Source organism: Kogia breviceps, chromosome 19, assembly GCF_026419965.1.
Source record: "Kogia breviceps isolate mKogBre1 chromosome 19, mKogBre1 haplotype 1, whole genome shotgun sequence".
NCBI lineage: Eukaryota > Metazoa > Chordata > Mammalia > Artiodactyla > Physeteridae > Kogia > Kogia breviceps.
Window position 1 is genome coordinate 33,513,163 of NC_081328.1, and position 18,397 is coordinate 33,531,559.

At 40.9% G+C, this 18,397-nt stretch overlaps 1 protein-coding gene across 3 annotated transcripts in view; it reads left to right on the plus strand.

Moving 5' to 3' along the window:
* The first annotated feature begins 530 nt into the window (after positions 1-530).
* The window catches only part of SPAG9 (sperm associated antigen 9), a 150,866-nt gene continuing 132,999 nt past the window's right edge, over positions 531-18,397 (plus strand). For all 3 annotated transcript variants that reach the window (XM_059047189.2, XM_059047186.2, XM_067022163.1), the window contains exon 1: positions 531-1,091. In XM_059047189.2, coding sequence (XP_058903172.1) covers positions 789-1,091 — 303 coding nt within the window. In that variant the 5' untranslated portion in view covers positions 531-788. The remainder of the gene's footprint in view (positions 1,092-18,397) is intronic.

Here is an 18,397-nt window from a genome sequence, read left to right on the forward strand (position 1 = left end):
CATACTGTCTTTAACCCCAAAATAATTCTATCCTATTCAAAACCACCTTATCACCGAGGCAGACCTTGTCCCAGTTAAGGTTGCTTTCCCTTCCCATATGTTTTCCTCTTCTCTGAGTACGGAATTCTCAATCAGAATTGGTTTGAGTCCCTGATCAGCCTCCTTCCCGTTCTCGCTGCGTGACCTTGAGTGAACCATAACTTCTCCGGGCCTAGTTTCCTTGTCTGTGAAACGAAGGCCAAACGTCTACCGCACCAAACATCCTTGTGGTGAGGAACAAATGTGAAAGCCCTTTGTGAGCTGTAAAAGGTAATAAAATTCTGGCTATTCTGGACTGCTGGTCACTCTTCCAGAACCTCTCCCTTTCCACTGCGGTTCGCCCTACAAATCGCGCCCGGGGCGGGCACTTCTCACCACCCTCCTCTCGCAGTCTTTCCTATTGGCTTACGGAACGACCTCGCGGCGCCGAGAGTTGACGCCATGCCGCCTCCGCCGGCGAAGGGTGACGCATTGGTCCCGCCCCCGGCCGCTCCCGGCCTCCCGCGGGGCCCCGCCCTACGGGCCGACGCGGCGCGGATCCCGCCCCGCGGGTGACGTGTGGCGCGCGCGGCTTAGCCGCCCCGGCAGTTGGTGCAGCGGCAGTAGGGCTGAGTGCGCTAGCTTCACCCCTCCCCTCCTCCGTCCCGGGCCCCCACCCAGCCGGGCCCAGCCGCAGCCCCAGCGGCCCGTCCCGTGCGGGCCCTTGTCGTCCCCTCAGCCGGCGACGCCCGGGCCGGCCGCCCGCCACCATGGAGCTGGAGGACGGTGTGGTGTACCAGGAGGAGCCCGGCGGCTCCGGGGCCGTGATGTCGGAGCGGGTGTCCGGCCTGGCCGGCTCCATTTACCGCGAGTTCGAGCGGCTCATCGGGCGCTACGACGAGGAGGTGGTCAAGGAGCTGATGCCACTGGTGGTGGCCGTGCTGGAGAACCTGGACTCGGTGTTCGCGCAGGACCAGGAGCACCAGGTGGAGCTGGAGCTGCTGCGGGACGACAACGAGCAGCTCATCACCCAGTACGAGCGAGAGAAGGCGCTGCGCAAGCACGCCGAGGAGGTGAGGGCCGGCCGGCTGGGAATGCGAGGGCCCGGCCGAGGGCGGGCCGGGGGCCGGGGGTCGCGGTCTGTCTCAGGATGGGAGGCGCGCCGGCCTCCTGGAGGCAGGCCTGAGGCCGAGGCCAGCCAGACCGAGCCCGGCGGCCGCGAGGTCCTGGGACCCCTGGCTGGCGTTGGACGCCCAGGCAGGCTAGTGAGTGTCCAGGGGAAGAGAGTGAGATGGGGGAAGCAAGGCCCGGGGAGGAAGCCACAGCCTGGCCTGAGGGCACCTGGGATTGGCTGAGAGCGGAGATTTTAGGGTGTCTGCTTGCCTCTTGTAGTTTAGGGAAGTTTTTGACCACCGTGGGATAGTCAGATGGCGGTTCAAACTTTTACCACGGGCCGGGGGGGGGGGTGCGCATTTAAACACTACTGCCCTGGATATGTAACTTCCGCTGGTTCCAGCACCTTTCCTGGGGGTTGCTGCTTTGGGAAGTTAAGAGATCTCCCTCTTTCGGCCAGTTTCTTGTTGACGTTTTAACCCTATTGAGAAAGAGGTTTTATTTTATGTTTTAAGTGCTTTGCTTGACACTTTGTCAACAGTTAGATGTTGTATAACAATACTCTGTAAATATGGAGAGTATGCAATTTTATTTTATTGGTATCCCACATCAAAGCTTTCTTCATTGTCAGGTGGTAACCTTGGACAGTTCCCTTTAAAAACCCTTTGTTTAGTTATAAAGAGGACGGGAACGGGGTGAGGGGCAGGTTGAGGAGGTGTGGGTGACAGTTGGCAAGCCTTTTCAAAGACTACAGTTTACAGGTGCTCTTGGCCAGCTTTTAACTTTAGTGCCTCAGCAGTGTGACCTCGGTGCCCTAACCTTGAGTCTGTGAACCTTTTGCAGCTCTGGAGTGCAATTGATAGGTCTTTGACTTCTTGAGACAGTAGAGGATTTTAGCTTTCAGGATGTGTAGGCATTATTTCTGTGGAACTTACCTAATACAGGTGAAGTGTCCTATTCATCTTTGTTTCTTGAGCATCTAGCAAACCTGGTTAAATATATGGTGATTGAAAGAAGCTAAATAACTAATTATTGAAGGAACAACATGTTGTATTTCAAAAATACTTGAAAAGTTTTTTTTCTTTTTTAAAATAAATTTACTTATTTATTTATTTTTGGCTGTGTTGGGTGTTTGTTGCTTCACGAGGGCTTTCCCTAGTTGTGGTTAGTGGGGGATACTCTTCGTTGTGGTGTGTGGTGTTCTCATTGCGGTGGCTTCTTTTGTTACGGGGCACGGGGTCTAGGCGCGCGGACTTTAGTAGTTGTGGCACGCAGGCTCAGTAGTTGTGGCTCGCGGGCTCTAGAGTGCAGGCTCACTAGTTGTGGTGCACAGGCTCACTAGTTGTGGCACACAGGCTTAGTTGTTCTGCGGCATGTGGGATCTTCCCCGACCAGGGTTCAAACCCGTGTCCCCTGCATTGGCAGGTGGATTTTTAACCACCATGCCACCAGGGAAGCCCCAATACTTGAAAAGTTTTAAGGATATGCAGCTCATTTCCTAAGACTAAGTAGTACCACCATTTAAACTTTTTGTCACTTACACCTTTGTACCAGGTCAAATAGTTCTTTTTTTTTTTTCTTTCTTTTTAAAAATAAATTTATTTATTTATTTATTTTGGGCTGCGTTGGGTCTTTGTTGCTGCGTGCGCGGGCTTTCTCTAGTTGCAGCGAGTGGGGGCTAGTCTTTGTTGCGGTGCACGGGCTTATCATTGCAGTGGCTTCTCGCTGCAGAGCAGGGCTGTACGGGCTCAGTAGTTGTGGCTTGCGGGCTCTAGAGAACAGGCTCAGTAGTTGTGGCACACGAGCTTATTTGTTCCGTGGCATGTGTGATCTTCCTGGACCAGGGATTGGACCTGTGTCCCCTACATTGGCAGGTGGATTCTTAACCACTGCGTCACCAGGGAAGTCCCTGTTGTTGTTTTTCTTGAGTTTGACTGTATGATGAATTTTAGTTCTGATTTTGTGATCCATTTGTCTCAAAGGAACGCTATTGAATTTGCCAAACAAAATTGACTTTATTTCAAGAGTATTTCCAAGTATATAGGGAAGGAAGGGTTGAAAAAGAAAATTTAAGGATGGAATCAAAATTCCCACTGGTTTGTTAGCTGTTTACGGGACTGTTTATGGAACGGAGGTTATGAACTGCTACTCCTGAGATGACTTGCCATGTCTTCATGCTCAGACAGGTCCTTGCCATTGTGCGGATGTAAATGGAAAGACTGTGGAATTAACCGAATATACACACAGGTGAGGAACAGGCCCAGCATGACCTGCTACTGCAGATAAAAGAAATTACTCCTTTAAGCCTTAAACTCCTGTCAGTCCATGTAAACACAGGCAAAATGCCAGGGTCGCACGTGCCCAGAAAACCATCTGCCACAGGTTGCAGAATCAGAAAATAAAACTAAGCTGCTAGACTCTGGATTGTATATTAATTTCTTAAGTAGATGACTTTAAAAAAATAGATTATCCAATGACTTTCTTTGTAATTTATGCTTTTTCAAATATGTCTATAAATTTTCTATAATGAAACCTTTGGGCAAAGGGCCATGATCTGAGAATACAGAACATTGATGTAATGCTAAATGAGCCAACTTCCAGGCGACAAATGTAAAACCATCTTATCAGTTTTCATGTAAGATCATAAATCAAGTTTTACCCAAGTACTCAGAAATTCAGTCTCTCTTAGGCCAATATGCAGAAATGATTCTGTGTTTAATTTTCTTTCAGTGTTTGTGGCTTTTAATATGCAGACTATTTCCATAAACAGTCTGGTATTACAGCAAAAATGCCTCAGGGTATTTACAGCAAGAATATTTGAAAGTATGGAAATTGACCATCACCAGAGAGAGTTAAGTAAATTCTGAGCACCTGTGTGGAAATTTAGGAAGATATGTAAATAATGAGGATGTTTTAGGAGGTGTGAAGTGCTTTAATCTCTTGCTTGCAGGAATTCTCAACAAGGAATCAGGAAGTTAATCTTTATTATAATGGTACTACTTAGTTTGAATACCTTCTGTCTTTTTAATTGCTTATTTGAATTTGTTAGCCTGATGGTTATGAGTCTATAAAAACAATCTGAAGGTGGGCTGATTTTAGATAGATTTGTAACCAGCTTCAAATGCTAATCAAGAAATCTATCATTTTATAGCTCTCACCATTCTCCCCTTTGGGCTCCCTGCTCCAGCCCTGTATATTTTTTCCATTCTTTAACCAAGTCCTTTCTGATGTCTTTGCCCATGCTGTTTCCTTGGCCTAGAGTGCTTTTCCCCCAGAGCTTCACCCTGGCTAGCTCCTCACTTTTGGCTCAACTTAAATTTCACTTCTTCTGCTAGACTTTTCCTGTCTACTCTATCCAAAGTAAGCCTTGTGAATCCATGAACAATTTACCTGTAAATCAGTAATTAAAAAAAAAGTCTGGAGACGGAATTCCTTGGCAGTCCAGTGGTTAGGACTCAGTGCTTTCACTGGTGGAGCCTGGGTTCAACACCTGGTTGGGGAACTAATCCCACAAGCCGAGTGGTGCGGACAAAAAAAAATCTGGAGAAAGATGTTATTCTTGGGGAAGAATATATTACTGATTTTTACGTTTTTGTTTGTGTAAGTTCTGATTCTTTAAAAATAGACATGATTTGTTTTGAGTAATTTTAAAAAAAAAGAAAACTTCCCTGAAGTAGGCAAATGAATTAAAGAACTTTTTTTTGTAGGAATTTAGTTTTTAAAAATTAAAAAAAAAAGTTTATTGACATACAGTTGATTTACAATGTCCTATTAGTTTCAGATGTACAGCAAAGTGATTCAGTTATACATAGGGAATTTAGTTTCAAAGTGAGAGTTTATTTAGCATGATTGGGTGGTGGGAGATTGCACATAAAAATGAAGATGTACCCTCTTCATCCTCCGTGAGTTGTAGGAGCATATATGAACAGAGAATATCTTTGCTGGGAAGATGTTGTGATTATGTGATTTTATGACTGCTTTTCTGTGGCTTTTTGTCTGAAAAAGACTGGGGGTGATTAAGTGCAGAGATGAGAGATATTACTGAGAATATTCTAATTAACTTTTCCCCAATGAATCACCACTTAAAGAAGTAACAAAATGGATGTTTTATATTAAGACTTTAATCAGGGTGTTTTCTTTGGAAGTCTATGAACATGGGAGTGAGTGATAAGACTTGTGGGCAGGAAAGCAGGCATTGATATTAATTCTTTTAAAATTGATGTTATAGTTCTCACTGATTCATAAAAATATTTTAATCAAAAGTTAAGGAAATTAGGGGCTTCCCTGGTGGCGCAGTGGTTGAGAGTCCGCCTGCCGATGCAGGGGACACGGGTTCGTGCCCGGGTCCGGGAGGATCCCACGTGCCGCAGAGCTGCTGGGCCTGTGAGCCGTGGCCGCTGAGCCTGCGCGTCCGGAGCCTGTGCTCCGCAACGGGAGAGGCCACAACAGTGAGAGGCCCGCGTACCGCAAAAAAAAAAAAAAAAAAAAAAAAAAAGTTAAGGAAATTAATTTTGATTTGTTTGCAAAATAATTTACAATAAAAGTTCACTTCTTTAATAAACGCTTAAATAGGAATATTTGAAGTCTTTTCAATTTAGTTTTATGATTTTTTTTAATCAAGACAGGAGTGAAGAGTAATTTTGAATACTTCAGCTTATATTTGTTGATGGTGGCTATTGAGGACTTAGGATGCTAAAAGTGGAAATTCCCTATTTGCTTCAACATTAAGTTTATTTTGTGTCTTTAGCACAGTTGTTATTTAAATTGGTAATTATGATGTTTATTCAGATTTTTAGCCTTAATTCTATTACTCTAGTGTCAAAAGAAATTTAATTTTCTGTTAAGTAGATGGGGATTCCCTGGTGGTCCAGTGGTTACAAGTCTGGAGCTTCCGCTGCAGGGGTCATGGGTTCCATCCCTGTTCAGGAAACTAAGTGGAGCAGTAGGGGAAAAGTAGTTTGTTTATATGCACAGATGATCTGTTAGTAGGTCCATTAGTTGTTAACATTTGACATAAAGTTTTCAAACACTTTTAAAAAGTGAAGTCTCTCTGTGGCACCTGTTAAGTGTTTTTTTTTTTTTTTTTTTAAACATTTATTTATGCTGTGCCGGGTCTTTGTTGCGGCACATGGGATATTCATTGCGGCTTGTGGGATCTTTAGTTGCAGCATACAGGATCTTTTTTTAGTTGCGGCATGCAGGTTCATAGTTGCAGCATGCATGTGGGGTCTAGTTTCCTGACCAGGGATCGAACTGTGGCCCCCTTCCTTGGGAGCGTGGAGTCTTACCCACTGGACCCCAGGGAAGTCCCTGCATTTGTTTTAAATAGGCTAACTTGATTTTTCCTTCTGTGAAAATTTCACTTTATATATTTGCCACCATATTCTTTTCCTTGAAACCAGTATCTTGTGGTATCTTCAGGGAATTAAAGATTTTTGGTCCAAAGATTGACTGAGGTGCTGACTTCATTTCTCTCTTGATTCAGTTAGAGCAAGGGTCAGCAGCTTTTCAGAATGTTATGTTACCTCTTAATTTCTAAGTTTTAGAATGCTCAAAATACACTTTAGTGCTTCATTGATCTCTGTATGCCCAAATTATTTTGTATATAAAATGAGTACATTTTAAAACACACTTAAAATACATATTTTCATATTTTAAAAAATACCATTGCTTTTTCTTGCAGAACTATTTGAAATAAGCTTCACACTGCCCCTAGTCAGAGTAGATATGTCCTTGCGTCTAGTGAATCCCTTCTTCCAGGCACTTTCTGTATTTGTTCTCTAGGGGAATGTGTGTACATTGGTGGGAGGGGGTGTGTGTTACCTTGTGAAATGGTAATCAGTTAGTTAACCATTGTTTAGCTATTAAGACAGATCTTACCCTTTACCTTTAGAGGTTTCTGAATTTATAAGCATCTAACTGAGATACATTATGTGTCCTTGGGGTGGTGACATTCACATTTTACTTATTTAAAATCACAAAAGAGACTATCAAAATGGGTAAGGTACCAAGTTGGATTAGTAGAGTAAGAACTACTCACTAGATTACTGTGGTATAAGCCATAGGTCACTGATCCAATTCGGTGCCTATGTTTGGTACGTAAGTTTCTTGGACTCCTTAGCTTACCTTTAACTACACACTGCATACTTAAATCACATGGAACCTTTTGGTTCCCAGGAGAGCTAGTATTAGACTGTAGCCAAATACCTGTTCTTTTGTTCCCTTGACCAATGGTTGAGTTATTTTAAAAACACCTTTTGTTAAATTTTGCCCTGCTCAGTACTCATAATGAATATAGATGTTACCTAAGTAAATTACTAGGTTGAGGTAAGAAATATCAGCATAGACCCAGTTTAAAAATGTATGCAATGTGTTTATTCAAAAAGCTGACATTTAGAAATATATGTGTGTAGGGCTTCCCTGGTGGCACAGTGATTAAGAATCCGTCTGTCAGTGCAGGGGACACAGGTTCGATCCCTGGTCCGGGGAGATCCCACATGCCGTGGAACAACTAAGCCTGTGTGCCATAACTGCTGAGCATGTGTTCTAGAGCCCGCAAGCCACAACTACTGAGCCCACGTGCCACAACTACTGAAGCCTGCACGCCTAGAGCCAGCACACTACAACAAGAGAAGCTACCATAATGAGAAGCCCATGCACTGCAACAAAGAGTAGTACCTGCTCTCCGCAACTAGAGAAAGCCCGCACACAGCAACGAAGACCCAATGCAGCCAAAAATAAATAAATAAATAAATAAATAAATAAATAAATAAATAAATAAATATATATATATATATATAAAAAAGAAATATATGTGTGTAAATTCTATACATTTTGAAGTTTTGGCCAGTGATATTTTGTTATTAGCTTCAATACAAGTCTGTGGAATTCACTTAAGAATTCTGGTGTCTACATACAGACTGAAAGTGAGGGGATGGAAAGAGATATTCCATGCAAATGGAAATCAAAAGAAGGCTGGAGTAGCAATACTCATATCAGACAAAATAGACTTCAAAATAAAGAATGTTACAAGAGACACAGAAGGACACTTCATAATAATCAAAGGATCAATCCAAGAAGAAGATATAACAATTGTAAACATATATGCATCCAACATAGGAGCACCTCAGTATATAAGGCAAATGCTAACAGCAATAAAAGGAGAAATCGACAGAAACACAATAATAGGGGGGGACTTTAATACCCCAGTCTCATCAATGGACAGATCATCCAGACAGAAAATCAATAAGGAAACACAGGCCTTAAAGGACACATTAGACCAGATGGACTTAGTAGCCTAATACACTTTCTCCTCAAGTGCATACAGAATGTTCTCCAGCATAGATCAAATCTTGGGCCACAAATCAAGCCTTGGTAAATTTAAGAAAATTGAAATTGTATCAAGCATCTTTTCTGACCACACGCTATGAGATTAGAAATCAGTTACAGGAGGGACTTCCCTGGTGGTCCAGTGGTTAAGATTCTGCATTTCCAATGCAGGGGGTGCAAGTTCCATCCCTGGTCGGGGAAACTAAGATCCCACATGCTGCACAACATGGCCAAAAGAAAAGAAGAAAAGAAAATCAATTACAGGAAAAAAAACTGTTAAAAACACAAACACATGGAGGCTAAGCAATATGTTACTAAGCAACCAGTGGATCACTGAAGAAATCAAAGAGGAAATAAGAAAAAAATACCTACAGACAAATGATAATGAAAACACGATGGTCCAAAACCTCTGGGATGCAGCAAAAGCAGTTCTAAGAGGGAAGTTTATAGCAGTACAATCTTACCTGAGGAAACAAGAAAAATCTCAAATAAACAACCTAAGCTTACACCTAAAGCAACTAGAGAAAGAGGAACAAACAGAACCCAAAGTTAGTAAAAGGAAATAAATTGTAAAGATTAGAACAGAAATAAATGAAATAGAGACAAAGAAAACAATAGCAAAGGTCAATGAAACTAAAAGCTTGTTCTTTGAGAAGATAAACAAAACTGGTAAACCTTTAGCTAGACTCATCAAGAAAAAAAGGGGACAGGGCTCAAATCAATAAAATTAGAAATGAAAAAAGAAGTTAAAACTGACACAAAGGAAATACAAGGCATCATAAGAGACTACAACAAACAACTATGATGCCAATAAAATGGACAACCTAGAAGAAAGGGACAAATTCTTAGAAAAGCACAACCTTCCAAGACTGAACTTGGAAGAAATAGAAAATGTCAACAGACCATGCATAGGTACTGAAATTGAAACAGTGGCTAAAAGACTTCCAGCAAACAAAAGTCCAGGACCAGATGACTTCACAGGGGAATTCTAGCAATCATTTAGGGAAGAGTTAACACTTACCCTTCTGAAACTCTTCCAGAAAATTGCAGAGGAAGGAATACTCCCAAGCTCATTCTGTGAGGCCACCAGCAGCCTGATACCAAAACCATAGAAGATATCACACACACACACAAATTACAGGCCAGTATCACTGATGAACATGAATGCAGAAATCCTCAACAAAGTACTAGCAAACCAAATTCAACAATACATTAAAAGGATCATTGACCATGATCAAGTGAGATTGATGCCAGGGATCCAAGGATTCTTCAGTATCCACAAATCAATCAGTGTGATATACCAGATTAACAAAGTGAAGAATAAAAAGCATATGACCATCTTAATTGATGCAGAAAAACCTTTTGATAAAACCCAACACCCATAATAAAAGCTCTCCAGAAAGTGGGAATAGAGGGAACTTACTTCAACATAATAAAGGCTGTATATGACAGACCCACAGCTAACATCATTCTGCACTGTGGCAAGCTGAAATCATTCCAAGATTGGGAAACAATCCTATTTACCATCACATCAAAAAGAATGACAGGTTTTGGTAACTACAGATGTGATGGGAATAGGGAAAAATGAAGTATGGATAAAAATGGGTCCAGGCATTGGGAAGCTGTGGTTTCTCAAGTAGCTGCTTTAGTCATTAAAGCCTAAATGTCCATTCTCTTAATCACACATCTGAATTTCTAAAGTAGCAGTATTTTGATTCATCCCTCTTGTTAAGTGTGCTGATAGGATCATCCCTTCAAAACCACAGACCCAAGGGCCAGGTTTTGGGCAGGGAGGCTCTTGCCTACCAGACCTGTGGAGACATCCCACCGCCCCCTCCACTGCCTTGCAGGGTAGGGTGTAGTAACATCAGACTAGACATCAGGACAGTAAATCCCAGGGTTTGCTTAAGGGGTAAAATGGTGATAACTCAGTTGGTTTACACTTCTAATAGAAGCCCATGTAATCTAAAAATAAAACTGCCTATATCAAGTAAAGAAAAAAAATATATATATAATACCTAGGAATAACCCTACCTAAGGAGACAAAAGACCTCTACTCTGAAAACCATAAGGCACTGATGAAAGAAATCAGAGATGACACAAACAGATGGAAGGATATACTGTGTTCTTGGGTTGGAAGAATCAGTATTGTCAAAAGGACTATATTTCCCAAGGCAATCTGCAGATTCAATGCAATCCCTATCAAATTACCAATGGCATTTTTCACAGAACTAGAGCAAAAAATTCTAAAATTTATGTGGAAACAAAAAAGACCCTGAATAGCCAAAGCAATTCTGAGAAAGAAAAGTGGAGCTGGAGGAATCAGGGTCCCTGACTTCAGACTGTACTACAAAGCTACAGTAATCAAAACAGTGTGGTACTGGCACAAAAACAAAAATAAATCAATGGAACAGGATAGAAAGCCTAGAAATAAACACATGCACCTATGGTCAATTAATCTATGACAAAGGAGGCAAGAATATATAATGGAGAAAAGGCAGTCTCTTCAATAAATGGTGCTGGGAAAACTAGACAGCTACACGTAAAAATATGAAATTAGAACACTCTCTAACACCATACACAAAAATAAACTTGAAATGGATCAAAGACCTAAATGTAAGGCTGGACAGTATAAAACTCTTAGAGGAAAACATAGGCAGAACACTCTGACATAAATCACAGCAATATCTTTTGATCCACCTACTTGAATAATGAAAATAAAAACAAAAATAAACAAATGGGACCTAATTAAACTTGAAAGCTTCTGTGCAGCAAAAGAAACCAAAAACAAAATGAAAAGGCAACCCACAGAATGGGAGAAAATACTTGCAAACAAAGTGACTGACAAGGGTTGCTACGACACAGTCAAAAAATGCAGATCTAAATATACAGTTCTCCAAAGAAGACGTACAGATGGCCAAAAAACACATGAAAAGATAGTCAACGTCACTAATTATCAGAGAAGTGCAAGTCAAAACTACAATGAGGTAACACCTCACAGCAGTCAGAATGGCCTTCATCAAAAATCTTCAAACAATAAATGCTGGAGAGGGTGTGGGGAAAACGGTACCCTCCTACACTGTTGGTGGGAATATAAATTGGTACAACCACAATGGAGAACAGTATGGAGGTTCCTTAAAAAACTAAAAATAAAACTACCATATGATCTAGCAATCCCACTCCTGGGCATATATCTGGAGAAAACCATAATCTGAAAGGATACATGCACCCCCACATTCGTTGCAGCACTGTTTACAATAGCGAAGACATGGAAGCAACCTAAATGTACATCAACAAAGGGATGGGCAGAGAATATATGGTACATATGTTCAGTGGACTATTAGCCTAAAAAAAGAATGAAATTATGCCATTTGCAGCAACATGGATGGATCTAGAGATTATCATACTAAGTGAAGTAAGTCAGACAGAGAAAGACAAATATATGATATTGCTTAAATGTGGAATGTAAAAAATGGTATAAATGAACTTATGTACAAAACAGAAATAGAGTCACAGATGTAGAAAACAAACTTATGCTTACCAGGGGGGAAATGGGGTGAGTGATAAATTGGGAGATTGGGATTGGCATATACACACTACTATATATAAAACAGATAACTAATAAGGACTTACTGTATAGCACAGGAAATACTGTCTAATGACCTATATGAGAAAAGAATCTAAAAAAGTGGATATATGTATATGTACAACTGATTCACTTTGCTGTACAGCAGAAACTAGCACAACATTTTCAATCAGCTGTACTCCAATAAAAATTAAAAGAAAAATAATAAACAGTACATTTCAAGGGAAAAAAAAGAATTTTCGTGTCTAGTAGTTTGGCATAGTTCTGCTGAAAACGTTTGAACTGAAAATGTTTGAACATGGGAATTTACATGTTAATACAATAGAGAAGTTTGTAAGTTGAGGATTTAGAATTAATATTGGGAACTTTAAAAATACCATTTTTATTTTCTAAGAGGAAGGTGGTGAATTAACATTTTTGAGTACCTGCTCTGTATCATGTACTCTGCTACGTACTTTATTTTATTATTATTATTTATTATTTATTTTGTGGCTGTGTTGGTTCTTTGTTGCTGTGTGCAGGCTTTCTCTAGTTGTGGTGAGCAGGGGCTACTCTTCGTTGTGGTGCACGGGCTTCTTATTGCGGTGGCTTCTCTTGTTGTGGAGCACGGGCTCTAGGCGCATGGGCTCAGTAGTTGTGGTGTGTGGGCTCAGTAGTTGTGGCACACTGACCCTAGAGTGGGCAGGCCTCAGTAGTTGTGGTGTGGGGGCTCAGTAGTTGTGGCTCGCGGGCTCTAGAGCATAGGCTCAGTAGTTGTGGTGTACGGGCTTAGTTGCTCCGTGGCATGTGGGATCTTCCTGGATCAGGGATTGAACCCATGTCCCTTGCATTGGCAGGTGGATTCTTAACCACTGTGCCACCAGGGAATTCCCCCCTTTTATTTTTGAGGTCAGTAAACTTTTTCAGTAAACCACCCCCAGCTTTTTATTAGGAAAATTTTCAAAAATACAGAAAAATGAAAAGTATGTTTATTATCTATATATTTGTTACCTGGATTCAGTACTTTTATTTATCTACCTACACACCACATACATATGACAAAATATATATATATACAAATGCATATTTTTAAATTGCTGAACCATTTCAAAGTAAATTGCAGATGTTATGACACATCACCCTTCAGTACTTAAAGTACTTATCCTAAGAATGAAAGCATTGTACCATATAACCACAATTTTATTTACATAGGAGAACATTTTCTAATATCTAATATTCCATTTGAATTAATGTTTAGGAACAGAGTATATGTCAGTTGTAGAGGTAAGTTAATATTTTTATAGTGAACTAATGTCACTCCTCTAGAAGGAAGAAATGATTGCAGTTTAGCTACTTTTCTATAAGAAATTTAAATCTGAGATTTATAAAACAAAATTGGTTAAAAATTTTTATTTAGGATTATAGTATAAAAATATCACGGATTATTTTTCCCCTTGGAAATTTAGAGATGCAGAAATTGAGAAACTACCCTATATTTAATGTTTTCTCTATTAACTTTTTTTACCTTGTTTCTGACTGCTCCGCTAGGATTTATAGAACCTGAGAAGAATTTTTTCCTTGTAATTTGAGGTCCTGCTGATTGGATTCTCCACAGGGGATGGGTCTAGGATTTTTGTGATTCTGGATTCTGTTATTGTCCTTTAATATGTATTTTCACTTGCTTTTCCTGCAGGTATTTTTTAATGGCTGGGCAGAAACTCCATGATCTTTTAGTTCTTTCCTATCCCCTTCCCATAGGTAGATAAACAGGAGACATGAATAATCAGAAAGAACAAATATATACTGAGCCAGGCACTGTTCTAGACTCTGAGAATGTGGCCACAAATAGACAAGTAAGGTAGCGCTTGCTTTCTTAGAGTTTATATTGTAATAAAGAATAAACAAACCAGTTAATTACAGCTTGTAATAGGTGTTACATGGGAAATAAAAAAGGTGAGGTGATACAGAGTAAAGAGGCAGGCACTTTAGATGGAACAAGCAAGTTTATAAAAGGGAAGCTGTCCATGCAGGAAATAATTCATCTCATTATTTAGATATGAAGAGTAATTATTTAGATATGAAACTTTAGGTATAATAGAATTTCTCCTATTCAAATTCCTTTTTTTCATTTTTATTTTATTAGTTATTTATTTACTTTTGGCTGCATTGGGTCTTCGTTGATGCATGCAGGCTTTCTCTAGTTGCGGCGAGCAGGAGCTACTCTTTATTGCAGTGCACGGGCTTCTCATTGCAGTGGCTTCTCTTGCTGTGGAGCACAGGCTCTAGGTGTGCAGGCTTCATTCAGTAGTTGTGGCTTGCAGGCTCTAGAGCACAAGCTCAGTAGTTATGGCGCATGAGCTTAGTTGCTCTGCGGCGTGTGGGATCTTCCCAGACCAGGGATTGAACCCATGCCTCCTGCATTGGTGGGCGGATTCTTTTTTTATTTCATTTTTTGTGGGTAATTCTTTTTTTTTCTTTTTTTAAAAATTACTTTTGGCTGCAGTGGGTCTTTGTTGCTGCGTGTGGGCTTTCCCTAGTTGCGGCGAATGGGCTACTCTTCCTAGCAGTGCGTGGGCTTCTCATTGTGGTGGCTTCTCTTGTTGTGGAGCATGGGCTCTAGGCACACAGGCTTTAGTATTTGCAGCATGCAGGCTCAGTAGTTGCAGCACACAGGCCATACAGCATGGGGGCTTCAGTAGTTGCAATGCGTGGGCTCAGTATTTTTGGCGCGTGGGCTCAGTAGTTGTGGCTCGTGGGCTCTAGAGTGCAGGCTCAGTAGTTGTGGTGCACAGGGTTAATTGCTCTGTGGCATGTGGGATCTTCCTGGACCAGGGATCAAACCCGTGTCCCCTGCATTGGCAGGCAAATTCTTAACCACTGTGCCACCAGGGAAGTCCCAGCCTACTCATATTCTTAAAAATTCACAAAAGTGATGGGAATTCCGAGGCGATCCAGTAGTTAGAACTATGTGCTTTCACTGCTGAGGCATGGTTTCAATCGGTTTCAATCCATGGTCGGGGAACTAAAGTCCCGCAAGCCTCATGGCGCGGCCAAAAAAAAAAAACCAAGTAAGAAAATTCACAAAAGTGAATAACTCTCATAAATGCATTTCTTCTATTTTCTGTCTTACACATTCTTAAACTTGACTTCTCAGCAACATTTGACTCTTTTGCTCACTCTTTCTTTAAGAAACATTATATTTTGGATCTCTGACTTTGAAATCTCTTGATTTTCCTCTTACTTATCTGACCACTCTGTGGATTCCTCTTAGTCACCTGGTTCTCTTTCTAAGATCCCTGTAAGTTCTCACTCTGCACACTGTGTAGCTCATGTTATCCATTCTGATCAGTTCAATTTACCATTTGTTGAGTATTCCAGAATGTATATCTCATTCATTCATTTAACAGATATTTATTGAGTGTCAACTGTGTGCCTGGTACTGTGTCTGTTGGGGATACAGTGGTGAGTAAAACAGACAAGATTCTTCCCTCACGGAGCTGACAGGCTATTAAGAACAGCCTGTTAAGGCTAGATCTCTTCCTGGGGTTTCAGATCCATATTACTGTTGATTATTGGACATGAATGTCTCCTGACATGTCCAAAACTGAACTTAACTTCCAAGCTTTCTCATCCTCTGTTCCCAGTCTTCGTGAGGGATACCACTGTATACCTAGCCAGATACCAGGTCACCATTCTTAACTGTTCTCTCTCCTTCATCCACATTGCTGCCTTCTTTTGTTTTCAACTTTTAAATGTATCTGGAATCTCTTTACTTTTTTTCAAATCTATTTTTACTACTCTGAAGAGCTGGATCTTCTTTCATTTACACTGAATACCAGGTCTGGCACATAGGAAGTAACCATTGAAAATTTCTTTCTTTCTTTATTTTTAAAAATTATTTATTTATTTATTTATTTATTTATTTATTTATTTATGGCTGCATTGGGTCTTCGTTGCTACGCGTGAGCTTTCTCTAGTTGTGGCGAGCAGGGGCTACTCTTCATTGTGATGCATGGGCTTCTCATTGCGGTGGCTTCTCTTGTTGCAGAGCACAGGCTCTAGGCGCTCGGGCTTCAGTAGTTGTGGCACTCAGGCTCAGTAGCTGTAGTATGCAGGCTCTAGAGTGCAGGCTCAGTAGTTGTGGCCCATGGGCTTAGTTGCTCCATGGCATGTGGGATCCTCCCAGATCCCACATGCCGTGGAGCAGGCCTTGGACCCGTGTCCCCTGCACTGGCAGGTGTATTCCTAACCACTGCGCCACCAGCAAAGTCCCATTGAAAATTTCTGAATAAATGATTGTACAACTGAAACTGTCCTATAACTGATCTGTCTGCTTCCCGTATTGCCAACCTATAATCTGTCCACCACACTGTACCTGGATCTCTCCAAAATGGCAGATCATTTCCACACTTAAAAGCCTTTAGTGGCTCTGTCTAAAGTTCTTGAAATGACTAAAGTTTCTAACGTACAGGGCCTTGTAATCTGGCTGCTCCTTATTTTACCAGTCTAATCTTTTGCTTTTAGAGCCATACTGAACACCTTGAGTTTGTTATGCAAAAGGCATTCTCTCCAGGCATTCTTAAAAGCTGCCTGTTTGCTTGGCACTCTTTCTCTCTTCTATTGCCTGGCTACCATTATCAAGTTTCAATTCAGGAATGCCTTTTATGACACCCAAGTTTGTATTGTACCCATTTTATGTCTTCCCACAGCATACTGTCCTTCTCCTCTCATAGTACTTTCAGTGTTTTACCTAACTAACCTATTGCTTTAATTCCCCCACTAAATACGGGGATGCAGTAGGTATTAGATATTTGTTGGTTGGTTGGATGGTGGATAGATAAGTATGCTAAAGATCAAATTGCAAAGCCTAGCTGTTTAAAATTCTCTTTTGTGCATTCAAGTTATTGTCCTTACTGTTAGAGCCAAGTTATGCTAAATAAAACTTCCAAAAAGTTCCAAAAAGTTCTTCAATAAGTCCTTTGACTTAGGCATATACAGAAAAAGTGACTTCTCCTGAGTATAGTTATTAGAGACACTTTATCTACATTGTCCTATACATAGTAGATAGTCTAGAAATATTTAGGCTTTTTTTGTGTGTGTGTGTGGTACATGGGCCTCTCACTGCTGTGGCCTCTCCCATTGCGGAGCACAGGCTCCGGACGCACAGGCCCAGCGGCCATGACTCATGGGCCCAGCCGCTCTGTGGCATATGGGATCTTCCCGGACCGGGGCATGAACCCATATTCCCTGCATCGGCAGGCGGACTCTCAACCACTGCACCACCAGGGAAGCCCTAGGCATTTTAAAAATTGAAATATTAAGATCATTGGAACTATTTTCAGAGTACTGTAGAGATTACTTCTGCATTAGCAAAGGTTGGCCTAGGTGATCTTAAAAGTCATGTTAGCATCATGATCCTCTGGTTGTCTTTTTTTCCTTTTGGCTGTGCTACGCAGCTTGTAGGATCCTACTTCCCTAACCAGGGATCGAACCCATGCCCCCTGAAGTAGAAGCTCACAGTCCTAACCACTGGATTGCCAGGAAATTCCCTCTCTGATGTTTTTTTTTCCTCACAGCAAGAAATTTGGAGATAGGGAGTGCTGGTATCAAAGTCCAGGCCAAGACTCTGAGACCTCTTGTAATATACTTCATGGTTAAAAAGTAGTTTTCAGAACTCTGGACATCAAGTCTGCTTTCAAGAGAAAAAGAGGGGAGAAGAAGTGGTGTCAACCACATCTTCTCTCTTTGTCTGCTCAGGCTGCTATAACAAAAATACCATAGTTTAAGTGGCTTTAACAACAAATATTTATTTCCAGCTGTTCTGGAAGCTGGGAAGTCCAAGGTCATCATGCTGGCAGATTCGGTATCTGATGAGGACCCACTTCCTGGTGATATTCTCACTGTGTCCTCACATGACAGAAGGCTCTGATTGTTTTTAATTTATTTTAGCCACAAATATTTTTTTCTAAGTTACTGGTTGAGAAATAATTTCTTCTATCTGAATAAACTTGCAACAGAAATGACAGCTAAGTGCCAAAACTTAATTTTTAATTTTTACTTAGAACTTTTGATAGACACTTCTAATTAGCATACAGCAATAGTACCCTTTAGTAACAAATAAAATGGTTAGTAAAACAACATTGATATTTTTGAAGACAAGTTTATTCTGAAGAATAGTAAACATTTATTTCTTAGGCATTGAGATCTATATTGAATAAAAGCATCTTCTAGGCTAATAATGGAATAAATAAACTTTCTAATTTTAATTATCAGATATTCAATTTAAATTTTCTTTCAGTTACTTTGTTCCCTTGCCTCATTTTTTGGTTACTGCTGCCTATTCAAAAACAAATACCTTTTAAAAAGTTAAAC